At 49.1% G+C, this 20,903-nt stretch overlaps 2 protein-coding genes across 2 annotated transcripts in view; one reads left to right on the plus strand and one right to left on the minus strand.

Annotated features, from left to right (window-relative positions):
* The window catches only part of FCGBP (Fc gamma binding protein), a 92,314-nt gene that overhangs the window by 61,812 nt on the left and 9,599 nt on the right, over positions 1 to 20,903 (minus strand). Inside the window, exons 4-7 of the mRNA XM_024238152.3 lie at positions 19,216 to 19,565; positions 11,463 to 12,033; positions 8,578 to 9,182; positions 7,081 to 7,648 (exon numbers count right to left, since the gene is read on the minus strand). Coding sequence (XP_024093920.3) covers positions 7,081 to 7,648; positions 8,578 to 9,182; positions 11,463 to 12,033; positions 19,216 to 19,565 — 2,094 coding nt within the window. The remainder of the gene's footprint in view (positions 1 to 7,080; positions 7,649 to 8,577; positions 9,183 to 11,462; positions 12,034 to 19,215; positions 19,566 to 20,903) is intronic.
* Positions 15,289 to 16,099, plus strand: LOC100440909 (charged multivesicular body protein 2a-like). Its single transcript, XM_054540432.2, has one exon. The coding sequence runs from the start codon at positions 15,330 to 15,332 to the stop codon at positions 15,996 to 15,998; it is 669 nt and encodes a 222-aa protein (XP_054396407.2). The 5' UTR covers positions 15,289 to 15,329; the 3' UTR covers positions 15,999 to 16,099.

The raw sequence follows: 20,903 nt of genomic DNA on the forward strand, positions 1-20,903 counted from the left end.
TGGCTAACTTTTCAAATTTTTTATAGAGATGCGGTCTCGCTATGTTGCCCAGGCTGGCCTCAAACTCCTGGGCTCAAGCAGTCCACCTGCCTCAGCCTCCTGAAGTGCTGGGATTACAGGAATGAGCCACCACACCCAGCCTTCTATTATGTCTTTAATGACCTTATTCAAGTTGGATACATGGTGTTGATATGTGGCATATATTTTAAACATGCATATGCATATATTTGTGTGTGTTTGTATAATCTATGCAGTATTTGTGAATGCAATACTTTTAGCTTCTTCCTTCTATAGCAGTAATTAAATTAAAATATTTAGCCAGTGTTATAAAGAAAAAAAAAAACCTCCCTGCTCCCCTCCCCAAACTCCAGTCACTCCATAAAAAGCAAATCTAAGTGACTAAAACTAAACCACATTAAATCTCTATCTGTGCTGTCAAATATAGTAGCCACTAGCCGCTTGTGACCATTTAGATGTAAGTTAATTAAAATGAAACAAAATTGAAGATTTAGCTCCTCAGTCACAACAGCCTCACTGCAAGTGCTCAGCAGCCACATGTGACCTGTGGCGACCTGGTATGTATTTGAACAGCTCAAATATGGAGCTGTCATCATTGAAGTTCTGCTGGGTGGTGCTGTTCTGAAGCTAACATCCAGCTTACAGGAGAATCATGGGGACACAGGGACAAGTTCAATAACACTCCAAAATAGCAACTAGCCAGATCCCAAAAGTATGAAATTCTGCAGGATAAATAACCTATCTTTCCCAGTAAATAAGTGACATAAACAAAAGGAAGAGCTGGATGGAGGGATAGCTATGTGATAAGGCAAATGAGTGAATTAGAATTAGAGTGTAGAGGCCGGGCGTGGTGGCTCACACCTATAACCCCAGCATTTTTGGAAGCCGAGGCGGGAGGATCACTTGAGGTCAGGAGTTCGAGACCAGCCTGGCCAACATGGTAAAACCCGTTTCTACTAAAAATACAAAAATTAGCTGGGCATGATGGCACACATCTGTAATCCCAGCTACATGGGAGGCTGAGGTGGGAGAATCGCTTGAACCCGGGAGGCGGAGGTTGCAGTGAGCTGAGATCGTGCCACTGCACTCCAGATTAGGCGACAGAGTGAGACTCCATCTCAAAAAAAAAAAAAAGAAAGAAAAAAGAAAAGAAAAAGAATTAGAGTGTAGAGTCCAGGTGGTAGGTTTATGGGTCTTCACTGTAAAATTCTTTCAACTTTTTTGTATATTTGACAATTTTCGTAATACTATGTTGGGAGGAACAAAGGAAGTAAATTCTGACAGAGTAAAAGCAAAGAGGTAGATCAATCCAATGCAGTATGTGTATTTGGTTTGGTTCTAGAGCCAAACAAAATAGAAAAAAAACCTTTTTTTTTTAGACAGTTGGGAAAATTTGAACCCAGATTGGGCTTTACATGATGTTAGGGAATTAATGTTATTTTTGTTACTGGTAATTACCACATGGCCTCATATCTCTTTCTTTCTTCCCTCCTTTTTTTTTTAGAGACAGGGCCTCACTGGAGTGCAGTGGCACAGTCTCGGCTCACTGCCACCTCCACCTCCTGGGCTGAAGATATTCTCCCACCTTAGCCTCCTGGGTAGCTGAAATGATAGGCACTAGTCACCATGCCCGGCTTATTCTTTATTTTTATTTTTGTAGAGACTGGGTTTTGCTATGTTGCCAGGCTGGTCTTGAACTCCTGGCCTCCAGTGATCCTTCCACCTAGGCCTCCCAAAGTGCTGGGATTACAGGCATGAAAAGCAAAGTCCTGTGCCTTAAAAGTCCTTTTTTGTTGCCGAATAGCAGATGCTTACTGAAGTAGTTAGAGAAGAACTCATCTGCCTAGAATTTGATCTAAAATATTCTACCAAAAAAGAGGGGGTGGAGTGAGAGGTAGAGGAACTAAGAATGGCAAAATACCAGTAATTGTTCAAGCTGGGTCAGGCCTCCATCTGCATATCTAAGATCTCATGATCCAGTCTTCTAGAACTTCCAGGGGGTACAAGGAAAAGAGTAGTTTTAAGGAAACAAGAGATTCTCAATTTCCGCAGAGGCCACAGAGTCTGATAATTAACAGCACAAAATCAGGAGCCAGCCTGTTCAAATCACCCCACCGGCTGTGTGACCTCAGGCTAGTTCCTTAACATCTCTGTGGTTCAGTTTCCTCGTCTTGTAAAATAGGAATAAGAGCAATTCTGCCTCACGGGGTGGTTGTGAGGATTCAATGAGAAACCCTTAGAACAGGACCTGCCCAGTGGGATGCGTGTCACACAACTGCTAGCTGGAATTATACGTGTTCTCGCTAAAAGGACAGCCCAAGAATGCTCTGTTAGAGGAGCATTCCCACTTCCCATTGTCCACCTGTCCCCTTCACAAGCATGCTTCCTCCACTTTACAGAGGAGAACAGTGCAGTCCCCCACCCATCCTGAATCTTTTTTTTTTTTTTTTTTTTTGAGACAGAGTCTCGATCTGTGGGCCAGGCTGGAGTGCAGTGGTGCGATCTCAGCTCACTGCAATCTCTGTCTCCCAGGTTTAAGCAAAGATTCTCCTGCCTCAACCTCCCAGGTAGCTGGGATTATAGGCGCTCGCCACCAGGCCTAGCTAACTTTTGTATTTTTTGTAGAGACAGGGTTTTGCCATATTGGCCAGGCTGGTCTCGAACTCCTCACCTCAAGTGATCTGCCCGCCTCAGCCTCCCAAAGTGCTGGGATTACAGGCATGAGCCACCACACCCGGCCCCATCCTGAATCTTAACACATGGCACACTGCCCTGGGGTGTGAAACCTCTGAGGACATAAACGGACAATTTCAAATATTCCTATCGCTGTGAATACAACGAATGCTGAATCATTATTGAGTAATAAATTAAAAGGAGGGCCTAATAGAATTGGCTGCTCACAGATAATAAAAAATAAATTTGTGGTGTCTCACTGTGTGCCTTCCCTATGACTCAGAAGGGGTTCAGAGCATGGAGTGATGTTACTCCACCTGCACTCCGTCCACTCCTACCCACTTATTAATATCATGTAAGCCAGGAGCTGTGGCTCAAGTCTGTAATCTCAGCACTTTGGGAGGCCAAGGTGGGAGGATGGCTTGAGCCCAGGAGTTTGAGACCAGCCTGGACAACATAGCGAGATCTTGTGTCTACAAAAAATAAAAAATTAGCCAGGCATGGTAGTGTGCACCTGTAGTCCCAGCTACTCAGGAGGCTGACACAGGAGGACTACTCGAGCCCAAAGATTGAGGCTACAGTAAGCTGTGATCACACCACTGGACTCCAGCCTCGGTGACAGGATAATACCTTATCTCAACAATAAATAAATATCATATCTACAAAAATAAAAGATAGAATTAAAATTGATGCTGAACCCTGTCTCATTCTAACAATATATGTGAAATACTGGGTGGGAGTAAGCTCACTGAGTGATGCCATTACAATGGCCATTATAATTTACTTCTGTTTAATATTTTTATCAATTGTGTGCAAACAATACTTGCAATTATATCTTACTCCATTAAAAAAACCCCTTAGAGTCTTAGAGTCTCAGGAATTTCTAAAACTTCTTATATCTTTTATAAGAGGGCTGTTTTGTCCTGGGAGGTTTCACACGCCAGGGCAACACGCCACGTGTTAAGATTTGGGATGGGTGGAGACTGCATTGTTATTATTTCATTTTATTTTATTTTATTTTATTTTTTTGAGACAGAGTCTCGCTCTGTTGCCCAGGCTGGAGTGCAGTGGCTTGATCTCGGCTCGCTGCAACCTCTGCCTCCTGGGTTCAAGCGATTCTTCTGCCTGAGCCTCCCGAGTAGCTGGGATTACAGGCACCTGCCACCACACCTGGCTAATTTTTAGTATTTTTAGTAGAGACGGGGTTTTACCATGTTGGCCAGGCTGGTCTCAAACTCCTGGCCTCAGATGATCCGCCCACCTTGGCCTCCCAAAGTGCTGGGATTACAGGTGTGAGCCACAGCACCCAGCCTGCACTGTTTTTCAGAAACAGGCTCTTACTATGTTGCTCAGGCTGGTCTCTAACTCCTAGCCTCTAGGGATCCTCCCACCTCAGCATCCTGAGTAGCTAGGATTATAAAAATTCTGAAATCTTGTCATAGATGTGTATGTTTGTGGCAGAGAAGTGTGATGAGGATCGTGACACAGGCTGCCAATGGTCATGTCTTGACTCTGGGCATGACCATGGCGCTTGCTTTGGCCAATGGGACATTGGCAACCATGATACCAAGTAGAGCCTTGGAAAGTGCTTGCACACTGGGGCTTGTGTGCTCTTAGGAATCTTGAGAGCACCTTGGGAAGAAGCCTCGGCTCACCTGCTGGAAGATGAGACCAAGTGGAGCAGAGAAAAGAAGTCTCAGCTGAGGGCCCCCCAAACCAACCAGCTTGACAACTGCCAGATGTGTAAAATTACCCGGCCTCGGCTGAGCCTCCAACAGACTGCAGAGATCAACCAAGCTGGCCCAGGCTGGGAGAACAGCTCAGCAGCCCCCAGAATCATGAGAAAGAATAAATACTTGGCCGGGCGTGGTGGCTCACACCTGTAATCCCAGCACTTTGGGAGGCTGAGGCAGGCAGATCACCTGAAGTCAGGAGTTCGAGACCAGCCTGGCTAACATGGTGAAACCCCCATCTCTTCTAAAAATACAAAAAATTAGCCAGGCATGGTGGCACACGCCTGTAATTCCAGCTACTTGGGAAGCTGAGACAGAAGAATCACTTGAACCCAGGAGGCAGAGGTTGCAATGAGCCGAGATCACGCCATTGCACTCCAGCCTGGGCAACAGAGTGAGACTACATGTCAAAAAATAAATAAATAAATAAATAAATAAAAATAAACACTTGTTTTAATGCACTCAGCTACTAAGCCTTGGGTTGTTTGTTATGCAGCAAAAACCAACTGATACAGTGATTTTAACAAAAGACTTCCATGGATTCAAGTGTGTTACATTAGGTTAAATTCTGTTAGAACTAAAAACCATTAGAAAATCAGTTCAGAAAGGCAAGGATTTGTTTTCTTATTCTCTCCCCCATTGTATCTGGAGTGTTTAAAATAGTGCCTGGAATACAGAAGGTATTTTTGAATGTTTTGAATATTTGTTGAATAAATGAATGTAAGTTGAAGGAGAAAAAGGAATGATATATTTATCCTGTATTTTTCAGTGGACAATGATGCGTACCACTATGTGCTATGTATCTGTTGAATACATTTAAAAGAGGAGCATAAGTCAAGTAATAGTTTCATTTTGAAATATCAATATTATGCTGATAATTGTGGAAACTAAATGATGGATATATGCTGGCTCACTATCCTAGTTTACTTTGGGTATGTTTAAATTTTTCCCGAATAAAAACGTTCTTAAGGCTATGCGCAGTGGCTCATGCCTGTAATTCTAGCACTTTGGGAGACCGAGTTGGGCGGATCACTTGAGGTCAGGAGTTCGAAACCAGCCTGGCCAACATGGTGAAACCCCGTCTCTACTAAAAATACCAAAAAAATTAGCCAAGCATGGTGGCGGGCGTCTGTAGTCCCAGCTACTTGGGAGGCTGAGGCAGGAGAATTGCTTGAACCCAGGAGGCGGAGGTTGCAGCAAGCTGAGATTGTGCCACTGCACTCCAGCCTGGGTGACAGAGTGAGACTCCATCTCAAAAAAAAAAAGGGTTCTTAAAAGTCAAAAGTTACCATTTGTTAGAAATTATACGTTTTATGATTATTTCAGGTGAAAAACTAGACATGTATGCTTCTATTAATTCCAAAATTCAAAAACTTTAGAAGTCAGAATAGTGGTTACCTCTTGGGGTTGGGAACCTAGATTTTTTTTTTCTTGAATTTGGGACGGTTCACACAAATTTGTTCTCTTGGTGAAAACTGATCAAGCTGTTAGCTTATGATATGTACATATTTTTAAGTATCTGTATTATATTTCAATAATAAATTTTTAAAATTAAAAATCAGGTGAGAGGAAACTGGTACGATGGCTCACACCTGTAATCCTAGTATTTTGAGAGGCCGAGGCAGGAGGATTGCTTGAGCCCAAGAGCTTGAGACCAGCGTGGGAAAAATATCAAAACCCTGTCTCTGTAAAAAATTTGAAAAATTAGCTGGGGATGGTGGTGCAAGCCTGCCGTTTCAGCTACTCAGGAGGCTGAGGCAGGAGAATCACTTGAGCCCAGGAGTTCCAGGCTACAGTAAGCTATGACTGCACCACTGCACTCCAGCCTAGGCAACAGAGCAAGACCCCATCTTAAAAAAAAATCAGGTGAGAGGATGCATGGCTTTTCAAACTTCTTTCATAGGCAAGCAAAGGTGTTGGAAAATTATTCATGCACCCACCTCTGAAACAAGGGCTCTCAAACTGACTGCCCAAGGGGTCAGGCAGATGTAAATAAGTGAGGTAGGATAGATGGGGATCAAAAAGAACCAGAGAGGGGATGAGACTCCTAATGACAATACTGTTGCTCATATCTCAATGACAGCTGTTATGTGGGAATCACACCCTGGGCCACCAGGTGTACTCAGTCATTTTACAAATACCAACTGCCGCTGGGCACGGTGGCTCACGCCTGTAATCCCAGCACTTTGGGAGGCTGAGGTGGGTGGATCACGTGGTCAGGAGATTGAGACCATCCAGGCCAACATGGTGAAACCCCATCTCTACTAAAAATACAAAAATTAGGTGGGCGTGGTGGCGTATGCCTGTAATCCCAGCTACTCTGGAGGCGGAGGCAGGAGAATAGCTTGAACCAGAGAGTCGGAGGTTGCAGTGAGCCGAGATCGTGCCACTGCACTCCAGCCTGGCGACAGAGCAAGACTCCATCTAAAAAAAAAAATACCAACTGCATGCCCACCATCCGTGATTTTCCAGCTATCATGATCCTAGGTGTGTAACTGAACCTTTCTGAACCTCAATTTCTTCATCTGTTAAATGGGTATAACCACAATCCCTACCTCATAGGGCTATTATAAGGATTAAATGAATTAATGATATTTATACATTAATGAATATATATATAAGGCTGAGTCCCCCAGTTGCCACTTCTGGTACTCACGGCAAAGTTCTTCGCTCCTCCAGGGGTGCACTGTGGCTCCAGCAGCCTGGCATGCAGCAGCGTAGGTGGCCAGTGCGTCACACAGTGGCCCAGACTGGCCTGGCAGCAGGCAGTGGTCATAGACACAGTCGCGCATGGCACCCTGGGGGTCCAGCTTGCTGTGGCACTCCCGGAAGGGCCCCTTGGGGTCGGCAAGGATTCCACACTCATTCTTGCTCTGCAACTGCTGGGCTACCAGGGAGTCCAGCTTGGGACAGTCACCCGGTTCAGTTGCTCCACAGCCGGGCCTCGTCTCTTCTTGCCAACTGTTCCCAAAGGCCAGTGCATTGGCAGCTTGACCCCCACCCCGCAGAGCCAGGTCGTCAGCTGGGTCCCCGTTGAAGTTCCCACAGAGTCCACACAGGGCCTCAGCATAGCTGCTGGGCACCTTGGCAGTCACTCGTGCATTCCAGTCATAGGTGACAGTCAGGCCAAAGTCCGTGCGCACGACGGCGTCCCTGCCCTGGCGGAACACCTGCACCTGCCCATCTGCTGCTTGGAAGGGCAGGTACTGAAGGATGTCATCCACCTGGGTGGAGATGCAAGAGGGCTATCTGGTAAGGGTATTCACAGCTCTGTGGCCCACCCTTCAATTCACTCACCTCTAGCTACCCTGACCTCCTTGCTATTCTCTTGGACATATTATGCTCAGTCCCACCTCAAGGCCTTTGCACTTGCTGTTGCCTCTGCCTGGCTCACCATTCACCCCTCTTCATTCTTAAAGCACCAGCTTAAATCCAAATCCCTCACCCACGGCCTTCAAAACCTACATGATCTGTCTATCTCCCCATTACCTCCCTCGCCTCACCTCTTCTCACTGTCCCTCTCACTCAGGCTGCTGCAACCATACTAGCTTCCTTTTTTTTTTTTTTTTTTGACAGGGTCTCACTCTGTTGCCCAGGCTGAAGTGCAGCAGCGCAATCTTGGCTCACTACAACCTCTGCCTCCTGGGTTCAAGCGATTCTCCCTCAGCCTCCCTAGTAGCTGGGATTACAGGTGTGAGCCACTGCACCTGGCTAATTTTTTTTTTCTATTTTTAGTAGAGAGGGGGTTTTACCATGTTGGCCAGGATGGTCTCAAACCTCAGATGATCCACCCGCCTCCGCCTCCCAAAATGCTGGGATTACAGGCATGAGCCACGGCGCCCAGCCACTAGCTTCCTTTTTAAAATAGAGACGGGGGTCTCACTCTGTCACCCAGGCCAGAGTGGAGTGGCATGATCATAGCTCACTTCCTAGCACTTCAGGAAGCTGAGGCGGGAGGGTCACTTGAGCCCAGGAGTTGGAGACCGGCCTGGGCAACTTAGTGCGACTCTGTTCTCCACAAAAAGGAAAAAGGAAAACGAAAAAAATAAAATCTTCTAACAGGCCTCCCCCACCCCCAGGCCCACCCAGAAATCCAAGTCTTCAGAGGGTATTTCCTGCCCCATCACCCAGCCCTGGGCGCCACGTCGCTCACCAGCACTTGCCCGGGGTACTCCCGGCGCACGGCCACCTTCACCCCGCGGGCCTCCACCCGCACGGCGCGCGTGTAGCTCACAGTCTGGCTGCCCCGATGCTCGTTTTCCACCAGCACCCGGAAGGCGGGCAACGCTGCGTTCTGGCCGCATGAGCCGACCAGCAGGTACGTGCAGGTGCCCATGAAGTCGAAGCGCCGGCCGTCGAAGCTCACATAGTGTGGGTCCCCGGACCCCTGGCAGGTCCCGAAGCGATCGGGGTAGCAGCCCAGGAGGCCGTTCTGGACGCTGCAGCGCTCACCCGCCGGGCAGCCCTGCGTGTCGCGGCAGGTCACCTGATGGGTGGCACCGTTGCAGGTGCAGCGCCTTTGGCACAACTCGTCCGCCCACACCTCCTGGCCCGGAGCGAGCTGGAGACCCTGGAAGGTACAGCCGCACGACGAGGCCGGCACGCAGGCGCCGCCGCTGGCCACGAAGCCTGGGAGGCACACGCAGCCCTCCACGCAGGGGAGCCCGGAGCAGTTGGACGGCGCCGCAGCCCCGTTGCAGGAGGCCGGGCAAGCAGGGCCGCAGAGCTCATAGCGGCTGTTGGCTGGGCAGGACAGGGCTGCGGGGAGATCAGAGAGGGTGGATCAGGCCCGCGTAGCAGGGGCTGTCAAAGGGCTCCCTGTCGGGGACAACGCTCAGGAATTCCCTCCCCAAACCCTGCTTCTCTCTCAGAGCTCGCCATCTCAGATAATGGCACTGCCATCCTTCTGGGTGCTCCTGCGCCACACCCCAGCGATGCAGTTAATCTCCACCCCGCCAACCCCCTAACGCTCACTGGACAACCAATCTGTCAGCAAGTCCTGTGAGCTCCATATTCAAAATCTACCCAGATTGGCCCGGAGTGGTGGTGCAGGCCTGTAATCCGAGCTACTCAGGAGGCTGAGGCAGAAGAATCGCTTGAACCCGGAAGGTGGAGGCTGCAGTGAGCCAAGACCTCACCACTGCACTCCAGCCCGGGCGCAGAGCAAGACTTTGTCTCAAAAAAAAAAAAAAAAAAAAATTCCACCCAGTTACAGAATCTGCCTCTGGTCCTATCCACCGCAGCAGCCTCCTGCCTGGGCTCCCTCCTGCCCCCACAGCCTGTTCTCACACCAGCCCGAGGAATCTGGGAACGTCTGGGTCAGATCAGGTCCCTCCCCGTCTCAGAGCACTCCTGTGGCTTCCTCTCACTCAGGGTAAACGCCAGAGTCTTCCCCATGCCCCAGGAGGCCCTGTGCCATCTGTTCCTCTCACCTCTCAGCCCTCGCCTCTTCTCCCTCTCCCTCGGGCTCACTCTGCCCCAGCCCCAGCTGCCTCCTCCTCCCGGGTCCTCACGCTCCCACCTCAGGGCCTTTGCATTGGCTGTTCCTTCTGCCTTCCCTTTCCGCAGAAAGCCCACTGGGGCCCAGGTGGCCTGGGTTCAAATCCCAGATCTCTCATTCTCGGCCACTGACTCCAATCTCCCCATGCCTCAGTTTCCCCATCAGTAAGATGGGATAATGTAGTCGAGACCTCACAGGGTTGTTGTGGGGATTAAATGAGTCACTCTATGGGGAAACATTCTGTGGACGTCACTGTTAGTTAGTACTTAGCTGACTCCATTGCCTGACCCTGGTCTCAGCTCCAATGTTACCTGCCCAGAAAGGCCTTCCCTGATCACCCTATTCATGAGCTTCACAGTCACTGTCATTGAATGAACTTGTTTCTTTGCCTCTCTGAAGATACTTCCTAGTTCATCTGCTCACTGTCTGTGTTCCTCCCCTCCCGCTAAGAGATAAGTTCTACGGGAGTGGGGACCTGATCTGTCTCAATCACTGCTGAGTCCCCAGCACCAAGGACAGGGCCTGGTGCACAGCAGGTGCTCAGGAAATACTGCAGAAATGAATGGGAGAATAAATGAACTCTCTGATTCCTATTTTGCACCAGGCATGGGGTTGGGGGGGTGCTTACTGGGCAGTGGGGACACAGCACTGGCCAAGACAAACACCTAGTGGCCTCTATGTCTGCCCCATACTTACTTCCCCTCCCTCTGGGCCTGGGCCTGGATGCCTCTTCCTCCCTCCCACCTGTCCTTTCTGCCTCTGGGACATGTCTCTAGGAGCCTCACTCACAAGGGCAGGAACAGATTTATGCTGGTCCTCACTGTGTCTTCAATATCATTAGCATGCACAGGGGGCAGGCAGGGGTTCAAGGAATGCTTGTGGAATGAATGATTAAGCAGACAGACACCTGGCTAAAGAGCCTGGACTTTATCTAGAGGGCAATGGGAGTCATGGGAGGGCTATAGGCAAAGGAAGAGACATCACGTCTCTGTGTTGGGATTCTGCAGACAAGAATTCCCGTCCTGCCAAGCCTTTGAGCATGCTGTTCTCTGGGCCTGCAACTCACTTCCTCCTCTTTCTCTTGGCAACTTCCAGCCCCTCTTATGGGTTTCAAATTGGACATCCCTTTCTCTAGAAAACCCTCCCTGACCACCCCTGTTCCCCAGGCTGGGCCGGGATCCTCCTCTGGTTTCCCATAGCCCCACTGACTTCCTCCATCCTGGCCCCAACCGCTCTGCCTTTGTCCCCCCCAATCCCAGCCCTGACTCATCTGCCTGTCTCTCTCCCATCCTGGCCCCAACCCATCTGAGTGGGCCTCCCCATCCTGCCTGGACCCCTCCAGACTGTCAATGTCTAGTGAAATGTCTCTCCAACCTTAGGCTCATTGTGGACAGAGCTGGCTGTCTTGGCCATCACTAGGCCCCTGGCATTGCCCAGCACCAGGCTGAACCACAATAACTTCTCAGATATTGAGCAGATGCTAGGGATCTCCTGCCCCTCACTGTATGCTCCCAGCCCCCACCCAGGGCATCACTCACGGCAGTTGGCTGGTGATCTCCAGTCCCCAACCGAGATGCCAAGCTCCAGACAGGCCTGGGCATAGGCGCTGAGGCCACGGCACAGGCTGAGCCGCTCCCCACCAACCACACACAGGTCATATACACACTGCTCCAGGAAGGGCCTGGGGTCCAGGGTGTCATGGCAGACAGCAAAGGGGCCATCGAGCTTGGTCAGCATGCCACAGAGTCGGTCACCCTCATAGTGTTGGGCCTGGCCTGGGGTGCAGGCGGGACAGTTGTTCTGGCAGCCATCCTCACACAGGTAGTCCCCATCATCCAGCTTCCAGCTACTTGCGAACTCCACAGCATCAGGAGCCAGAGCCCCATCAGGCGTGAGGAAGTCGTCTGCTGGGTCACCATTATAGTTGCCACACAGCCCGCACACTTGGTCTTGGAAACGCGCGGGCAGGCTGAGTGCCAGCTGGCAGTCCCAGTCATAAGTGACCACCAGCCCAAAGATCAGCTCCACCACAGCCCGCGGTCCGCTCTGGTACACACGCAGGCGACCCTCGCTCAGGGAGACTGGCAGGCGCGAGCGCTGGTTGTCAACCTGCAGAGCGGGTGAAGAGGAGGTGGTCAGGCCCCTGTGCCATCTGGCCTCCAGCCCTCATCTCTGAGCCTCCCACCTGCTCCCCTGCTCTGGCTGCACTGGGACTCATTATTTCTGCTACTGCCACCATCACAGACCTTGCCTCTTGCAGTACCTGTGGCCTGAAATGTTCTTTCTGCAGACGTGCATGTGACTCACTCCTGTACCTCCTATAAAATATTTGCTCAGTGAGGTGCCCCTCTGCCTGGTCACTGCAACATCTGGGAAGTGAGAAGCACCTCTACCCGGCCGCTCCACTTCCAACGTCTGGGAAGTGAGGAGCGCCTCTGCCAGGCTGCTGTGCAACCCTCCAAGTGTGAAGTGACAGCCTTGTGTGTGGTATTTCTGCCCTCCCCAAGTTTGCATTTTCGACATTAAAGTCTACTTTTTAATTAAAAGTTTTAAATTGGAGAATATAAAAAAAGAGTATTTGCTCAAATGTCACTGACTCAAGCCTTCCCTGACTGCCCTATTTATGATTTTATTTTATGGTTTGTTTGTTTTGTTTTGTTTTATAGAGATGAGGTCTTGCTATGTTGCCCAGGCTGATCTCAACTCCTGGCCTCAAGCAATCCTCCTGCCTCAGCCTCCCAAAGTGCTGGAATTACAGGCATGACCCATGGGACCCAGCCTATACCCCTTTTTAAATGGCAGCCTTGGGCCGGGCACAGTGGCTCACGCCTGTAATCCCAGCACTTTGGAAGGCTGAGGTGGGTGGATCACTTGATGTCAGGAGTTTGAGACCAGCCTGGTCAACATGGTGAAACCCTGTCTCTACTAAAAATACAAAAATTAGCTGGGTGTGGTGGGGCATGCCTGTAATCCCAGCTACTCAGGTGGCTGGGGCAGGAGAATTGCTTTAACCCAGGAGGTGGAGGCTGCAGTGAGCCAAGATGGTGCCAAACAGAGTGAGACTCTGTCTAAAAAAAAAAAAAAAAAAGGCAGCCTCTCCCTACTCTATATCCTCCTTCCCTGCTTTCTTTTTTTTTCTATAGCGTCTGGCCTTCTGAAATATAATTCACAAATTGACCATGTTTATCATCTGTCTTACTCCATCAGAATGGCAGCTCCACAAAGACAAGGGTTTGGGTCTGCTTTGATCACTGCTTTATCCCCAGTGCATAGAACAGGGCCTGGTAGAATCCCAGGCACTCACTAAGTGAATTAAGTCACTGCTGCATTTAATAAACATTCACTGGGCACTCACTCTGCGCCTGGCCTTGGGCTGGGAGATCCTGGGAATACGAAGGTGGCAGAGACAGCCGCAGGCCCTACCCTCATGGGGCTCCCAGTCCATTGGGAGAAACAGACACATCACCAGACAGTGAGAGCTCAGAGGGGTCAGGGCAGAGATGGGAGAAGCACAGGCAGAAAAGTCAAGGCCAGGATCAGAAAGGCCCAGGCAGAGGGGTCAAGGATGGGATAGGGGAGGCACAGGCTGAGGGTTCAGAGCTGGGATAGTGGGGAGATAGGAGGCTGTGAAAACCTAGAAAAATGGCCAGATCTAACCTTGCTGGTCAGGGAAGGCTTCTCAGAGGAAAGAATAGTTGTTCTGAGCCTTAAAGGACCAGTAAGAGAGAGAGCCAGGAAAACCGGGAGGGAGCAGGATATTCCCATTCAAATGTCCTGAGTGGACAGAGATCCTGGCCAGTCCATCTGGCTTGGTGTTATAGGCTCAATATCTGTGTCTCCTGCAAAGCCCACATGTTGAAATCTTAACACCCAACATGACGGTATTAAGAGTGGGGGGAGGCCTTTGGGAGGTGATTAGGTCATGAGGGTGGCACCCTCATGAATGGGATTAGTGCCCTTACGACAGAGGCCTCAGAGAGCTCTCAGGTCCGCTTTCCACTGTGTGAGGATACAAGGAGAAGTAGGCCATCTGCAACCTGGAAGAGCACCCTCACCTGAACCTGGCAGTGCTGGTGACCTCATCTTGGACTTCCAGCCTCCAGAACAGAGAGACAAGGTTGTGTTGTTTATAAGCCTCCCAGGCTCTGGTGTTATAGGAGCCTGAAGTCTGACTAAGAACCAGGAGATAAGAACTACGTCTCTCTGTGCCCTGGGGCATCATTTTTTTTTTTTTTTTTTGGAGATGGAATCTTGCTCTGTCACCAAGGATGGGCTGCAGTGGCACGATCTCCGTTCACTGCAACCTCTGCCTCCCAGGTTCAAGTGATTCTCCCACCTGGGATTACAGGTGCCTGCCACCACGCCCAGCTAATTTTTGTATTTTTAGTAGAGATAGGGTTTTGCCATGTTGGCCAGACTGGTCTTGAACTCCTGACCTCAAGTGATCTGCCCACCCCTGCTCAGCCTCCCAAAGTGCTGGGATTACAGGCATGAGCCACTGTGCTCAGCCTCTTTTTTTTTTAATTAATAAAAAAAAATTTTAACTAGAGATGGGGTCTCATTATGTTGTCCAGGCTGGTCTGCAGCTCCTGGCTCAAGCAATCCTCCCACCTCGGCCTCCCAAAGTGCTGGGATTATAGGTGTGAGCCACCACACCCAGCCTGGGCATCTCTTTCTTACTCTTTCCTTACACATTCTCTGAGCTGTGCCAGAGCTGAGACTTGAAGTGGAGAAAGTCTTAGCCAAGAGGATGGAATATGACAAAAGGAGCAACAGGAGAGAGGACAGCATGAGCAATGGCCCAGAAGGAAGACAGAGCATTCACTCATTCCGGCTCCCAGCAAAGCTTCTGTGAGTCCCACTGCGTGGCCTGCTCTCTGCCAGCTGGTGCTTTAGACACTGTAGTGATGGAGACAGGCCATGGCCCCATGCTCAGAGCTCTCAGTCCAGGATGGCTGCTCAAATCTGTCTCTCCCCTAAGTCCAGTGATCTCCATTTTAATTTTTCTATTTTTTTATTTATGTATTTTTTTGAGACAGTTTTGCTCTGTCGCCCCAGCCTGGAGTGTAGTAGCAGCATCATAGCTCACTGCAGCCACGACCTCCTGGGCTCAAGCCATCTTCCTGTCTCAGCCTCCCAAGTAGCTGGGACCATAGGCAGGCCGCCACCACACCCAGCTATTTTTTTTTTTTTTTGGTAGAGATAGGGTCTCCCTATGTTGCCCAGGCTGGTCTCAAATTTCTGGGCTCAAGTAATCTTCCAGCCTCAGCCTCCCAAAGTACTGGGATCACAGGTGTAAGCTACCACACCAGGCCAATCTCCATTTTTAGATGACACAAATAATATTCGTTCATTACAGGCGGGTGTCCGTCCCAGCTCCGGCCTGCCAGTGAGCTTCTACCGCCATGGACCTGTTGTTTGGGCGCCAGAAGACGCCAGAGGAGCTACTGCGGCAGAACCAGAGGGCCCTGAACTGTGCCATGCGGGAGCTGGACCGCGAGCGACAGAAATTAGAGACCCAGGAGAAGAAAATCATTGCAGACATCAAGAAGATGGCCAAGCAAGGCCAGATGGATGCTGTTCGCATCATGGCAAAAGACTTGGTGCGCACCCGGCGCTATGTGTGCAAGTTTGTATTGATGCGGGCCAACATCCAGGCTGTGTCCCTCAAGATCCAGACACTCAAGTCCAACAACTCAATGGCACAAGCCATGAAGGGTGTCACCAAGGCCATGGGCACCATGAACAGACTGCTGAAGTTGCCCCAGATCCAGAAGATCATGATGGAGTTTGAGCGGCAGGCAGAGATCATGGATATGAAGGAGGAGATGATGAATGATGCCATTGATGACGCCATGGGTGATGAGGAAGATGAAGAGGAGAGTGATGCTCTTGTGTCCCAGATCCTGGATGAGCTGGGACTTAGCCTAACAGATGAGCTGTCAAACCTCCCCTCAACTGGGGGCTCGCTTAGTGTGGCTGCTGGTGGGAAAAAAGCAGAGGCCACAGCCTCAGCCCTAGCTGATGCTGATGCAGACCTGGAGGAACGGCTTAAGAACCTGCGGAGGGACTGAGTGCCCCCTGCCACTCCAAGATAACCAGTGGATGCCCAGGATCTTTTACCATAACCCCTCTGTAATAAAAGAGATTTGACACTAAAAAACAAACAAACAAACAAAAATATTCGTTCATTACAGAAAACAGAAAATGCACATGAGCAAAAATGAGAAAAGAAAATCACCCTGTAGGCACACACATATAAATGTATAGATCCTGTTGAGTTTTTTCCTACCTTTAGATATATTTACACTTAAAAAAAAAAAGACCATGCTGAAGTCACTATTTCATTAACTCCTCTCCTAACAATGTCTTGTGAGTATCCTACTATGATTCTGACAGTAGCTCTACACCTTTGTCAAGTCACTGACCTCTGTGAGGATCTGACAAAAAAAAAAATAGAAGGCCGGGTGCAGTGGCTCATGCCTGTAATCCCAACACTTTGGGAGGCCGAGGTGGGCGGATCACAAGGTCAGGAGATCAAGACCATCCTGGCTAACACAATGAAACCCCAGCTCTACTACAAATACAAAAAATTAGCCGGGTGTGGTGGCATGTGCCTGTAGTCCCAGCTACTTGGGAAGCTGAGGCAGGAGAATTGCTTGAACCCGGGAGGCGGAGGTTGCAGTGAGCCAAGATCATGTCACTGCACTCCAGCCTGGGCAACAGAGCAAGACTCCGTCTCAAAAAAAAAAATAAAAATAAAAAGTAGTTTTTCAGAGAGAGGTATAAAATTCTGTATATAATTTCAAGGGATCTGAAGTCCGCCTGAACTTGCGCTCAACCCCTCCAGGGCTGAAGAACACCTACTTTCACCAACTGATTATTAATTGCAGAGATCTACCTGCACACTCACAAAATCAGGGAGGTACAAGAATATTTATTGCAGGTCAGATACAGGGGCTCACACCTCTAATCCCAGAACTTTGGGAGGCCAAGGTGGGAGGATCACTTGAGACTAGCCTGGGCAACATAGCGAGACCTTATCTCTACTAAAAATAAAAATACTTAGCCCAGTATAGTGGCATGCGACTGTAGTCCCAGCTACTTGGAAGGCCAAGGCTGGACGATTGCTTGAGCCCAGGAGTTTGAGGTTGAAGTGAGCTATAATCACACCACTGCACTTCAGCCTGGGCAACAGGGCAAGACCTTGTCTCAAAAAAAAAAAAATCAAAAAAATATTCATTGCAGTATTGTTTGTAATAGTGAACAATGTGTCCATCCACAGGGGACTGGTTGAATGAACTATGGTGTTCATATCCATATAAAGAATTGTGCAGATGTTAAAAAAAATAGAGGCTCCCTCTGCATTGATAGAGAAACTGTTCCAGAATATATTGCTAAATGCAAAAAGCAAAGTAGAGAACACAACATGTATATATACATACATATACATGTATATATGTGTGTGTATATATGTATATATATATAAAAATATATACTCTCTCTCTCTCTCTCCATATATATATATATTTTTATATATATATTTATATATATATATATTTTTATATATATATATTTTTATATATATATATATATATATATATGGAGAGAGAGAGAGAGAGACAGAGTCTCACTCTGTCACCCAGGCTGGAGTGCAGTGGCGCAATCTTGGCTCACTACAACCTCCGCCTCCTAGGTTCAAGCGATTCTCCTGCCTCAGCCTCCCATGTAGCTGGAATTACAGGCATGCGCCACCACGCCCAGCTAATTTTTGTACTCTTACTAAAGATGGGGTTTCGACATGTTGGCCAGGCTGGTCTCTAACTCCTGACCTCAAGTGATCCACCCACCTAGGCCTCCCAAAGTGCTGGGATTATAGGCATGAGCCACTGTGCCTGGCCCTGAAGTTATTGAACAGGCAAAACTAATCTATGCTGGAAAAAAAAAAATCAGAACTGTGATCATCTCCAGGAGTAGGTTGGGGACTGTTTGGTAAGGCATATGAGGGAATTTTCCCAGGTGATAAAAATATTCTGTATCTTAATGGGCAATTTGGTTACACATTTGCCAAAGGTGAACTATACAATTAAGATTTGTGATTTTTGTTATATATAAATTTCACCTCCAAAATCAGCCAAAAGAAGTGTGAAAATATTGTATTCTAGTTAATGACATGGTGAAGTCTTTTGGGTGATATGTACTCATGTCTGGAACTTTGAAGTGCATAAAAATAAGAGAGATTGTGGAATGGACAGAGGGATGAACCGATGGATCAGTGTGTGATCAGTCAAGAAGAGTACAGTGTTTAGAATCTAGATGATTGGCACCTGTAATCTCAGCACTTTGGGAGGCTGAGGCAGGCGGATCAGTTGAGGCCAGGAGTTCCAGACCAGCCTGGCCAACATGGTGAAACCCCTCTCTACAAAAATACAAAAATTAGCCGGGCATGGTGGCACATGCCTGTCATCCCAGCTACTCGGGAGGCTGAGGCAGGAGAATCGCTTGAACCTGATCCTGCTGCTGCACTCCATCCTGGGTGACAGAGCAAGACTCTGTCTCAAAAAAAAAAAAAAAAAAAGAAAACTCTAGGCGATTGGCCTATGAGCATTCACTGTATAAGAATTTCAACTTTGTACATTTTAATATTTTCATAATAACATGGTGAGAAAAAAGGAAGTAACTGCTCTAGGCTGCTGTTATTCATATGAACTGAATAGAAATGCATTTACCAGAGTCAGGACAGCTGAGGGATTAAGAACAGCGACTCCAGAGCCAGCATGCCTGTGCCCTTAGCTCCACCTCTTACTAGCTCTGAGCCCTGGGGAAGGCACTAGCCTATCTCAACCTCAGTTTCCCAATCTGAACATGTTCATAATAATAATGCCTCCTGCACTGAGTTTGTAAGCATTAAATTCATTAAGATGAGAAAAGTGCTAAGAAACATATCTGGTGCATAGCAGGTGCTCATTAAATTTAGTTATTTGGTCAACGTAAATCCCCCATTGCTGGATAATTTTTTGTTTGTTTGTTTTTGTTTTATGCTATTATAAACCATGTTGGCATTTTTCCCCCCAGTCTCTGTCTCTGAATATCCTTTAAATTTCTAGACGTGGGATGGCTGGAGGGCAGGGTTCTAAGGTCCTGCTACTGATTTTCAAATCCTCCTCCCCACCCGCCAACTCCATGGCCCACTTCTCTGCACCCTGGTTTGAGGTCGGCCATTGGGCTTTGCCTCCGCCTTCGGACCCGCAGCTCACGGATGTTAACCCCCCAAAGCCTCCAGGTACTCACCAGGACGAAGCCAACTTCACCACGGGTCAGCGACACGGAGTGGCTGTAGGCGCGCACAGTGACGAGGCCCACGTAGGAGACGCGGCGGCTGCCCCGGTGCTCGTTCTTGGCTTCCACGCTGAAGGCGGGCAGGGTGTCGTCCTCGCTGCACAGCTCCGCCATCGTGTACGAACAGGTGCCCATCATGTCGTAGCGACGGCCGTCGAAGGTAGTGTAATGGGGGTCGCCCTGGGCGCGGCAGACAGCGGTGGACTCCGCCACACACCCGGCCTTCCCGCCTACCACCTGGCAGCGCTGCCCGGCTGCGCACTGCACGCCTTCGCAGGAGGGCTCCGCTGGGGACAGTACAGCTGGGGAGGGAAGGGAACGGTGAAAAGAGAGAATCAGAAGTGTCCGCGGGATTGTAATCCCAGCACTTTGGGAGGCCAAGAGGGGCGGATCACTTGAGGTTAGGAGTTCGAGACCAGCCTGCCCAACATAGTGAAACCCCATCTCCATTAAAAATGCAAAAATTAGCAGAGCGTGGTGGCACATGCCTGTAATCCCAGCTACTCGGGAGGCTGAGGCAGGAGAATCTCTTGAACCCAGGAGGCGAAGGTTGCAGTGAGCTGAGATGGCACCACTGCACTCCAGCCTGGGCGACAAAGCGAGACTCTGTCTCACAAAGAAAAGAAGAAGAAAGAAGAGAAAGAAGAAAGAAGAAGAAGGAAGAAGAAAGAAGAAAGAAGAAGAAGGAAGAAGGAAGAAGGAAGAAGAGAGAAGAAAGAAGAAGGAGAAGAAGAAGAAGAAGAGGAGGAGGAGGAGGGAGGGGGCAGGAGGAGGAGGAGGAGGAGGAGGGAGGGGGCAGGAGGAGGAGGGAAGAAGAAGGGGGAGGGGGGAGGAGGAGGGAAGAAGAAGGGGGAGGGGGGAGGAGGAGGGAAGAAGAAGGAAGAAGGAAGAAACCGCTTCAGGCTTCAGAGGGAGGCATCCTGGAGCCCACCTTGCCTGGGAAGCTTGAGCAATTCGCTCACAACTGCCCATTTTTGCCCATTTTAAAGGTGGGGAAACCGAGGTCTGGAACCCTACAGGGAGAGAGTTGCTCAGGCCTCTCTGAAAGCCCCAGGTTTTCTGATTCTCCAGTTTAACACAGGGCAGCCTAGAAGAAGGGAAGGCAGTAAATAAGAAAATGCAGAAACAGTCATTAAAATGTTAATTTGTGTTTTTCTCTCCCCCTTTTCCCCTCTTCCCTACCTTCCCTCCAGGGTCAAAAAGAGCTAAGGGATTTTTTTAAGAACAGAAAATGGAAAACAGGCTTCAGCAGGATGAAAAGGACTATGGAGTCAGGTCGCCTAGGTAGGAATCCTGGCTCAACCAACTGGCTCTGAGACACTGGGCAAGTGGTTTTAAATTCCCTCTGCCTCAGTTTCCTCATTTGTAACATGAGGGGTGATAATAATACCTCCTTCGTAGGGATCTTGGTGGGGGGTGTTAGGATTAAATAAGCTAAAACTCAAGAAAGCTTTAGAACTGAACCTAGGTGTTAAATGGAGTGTTACCCATTATAATTAATCACCCACCGCTCCCTCATTCTATTTCTCAAGCCCAAAGTGGCTCCTTGAAGTTGGGTGGCTTCCATGCCTTGGAGGGGAGGGGAGGGGCATTTTTGCCAGGTCCAGGAACACCAGAGTCTTAGCGTGGCAGGGACTACA

This window comes from Pongo abelii, chromosome 20 (genome assembly GCF_028885655.2).
Source record: "Pongo abelii isolate AG06213 chromosome 20, NHGRI_mPonAbe1-v2.0_pri, whole genome shotgun sequence".
NCBI classification, from domain to species: domain Eukaryota; kingdom Metazoa; phylum Chordata; class Mammalia; order Primates; family Hominidae; genus Pongo; species Pongo abelii.

Bases quoted from the DNA above. Each gene is read 5' to 3' on its own strand.
- LOC100440909 (XM_054540432.2), top strand. From the start codon at position 15,330: ATGGACCTGTTGTTTGGGCGCCAGAAGACGCCAGAGGAGCTACTGCGG.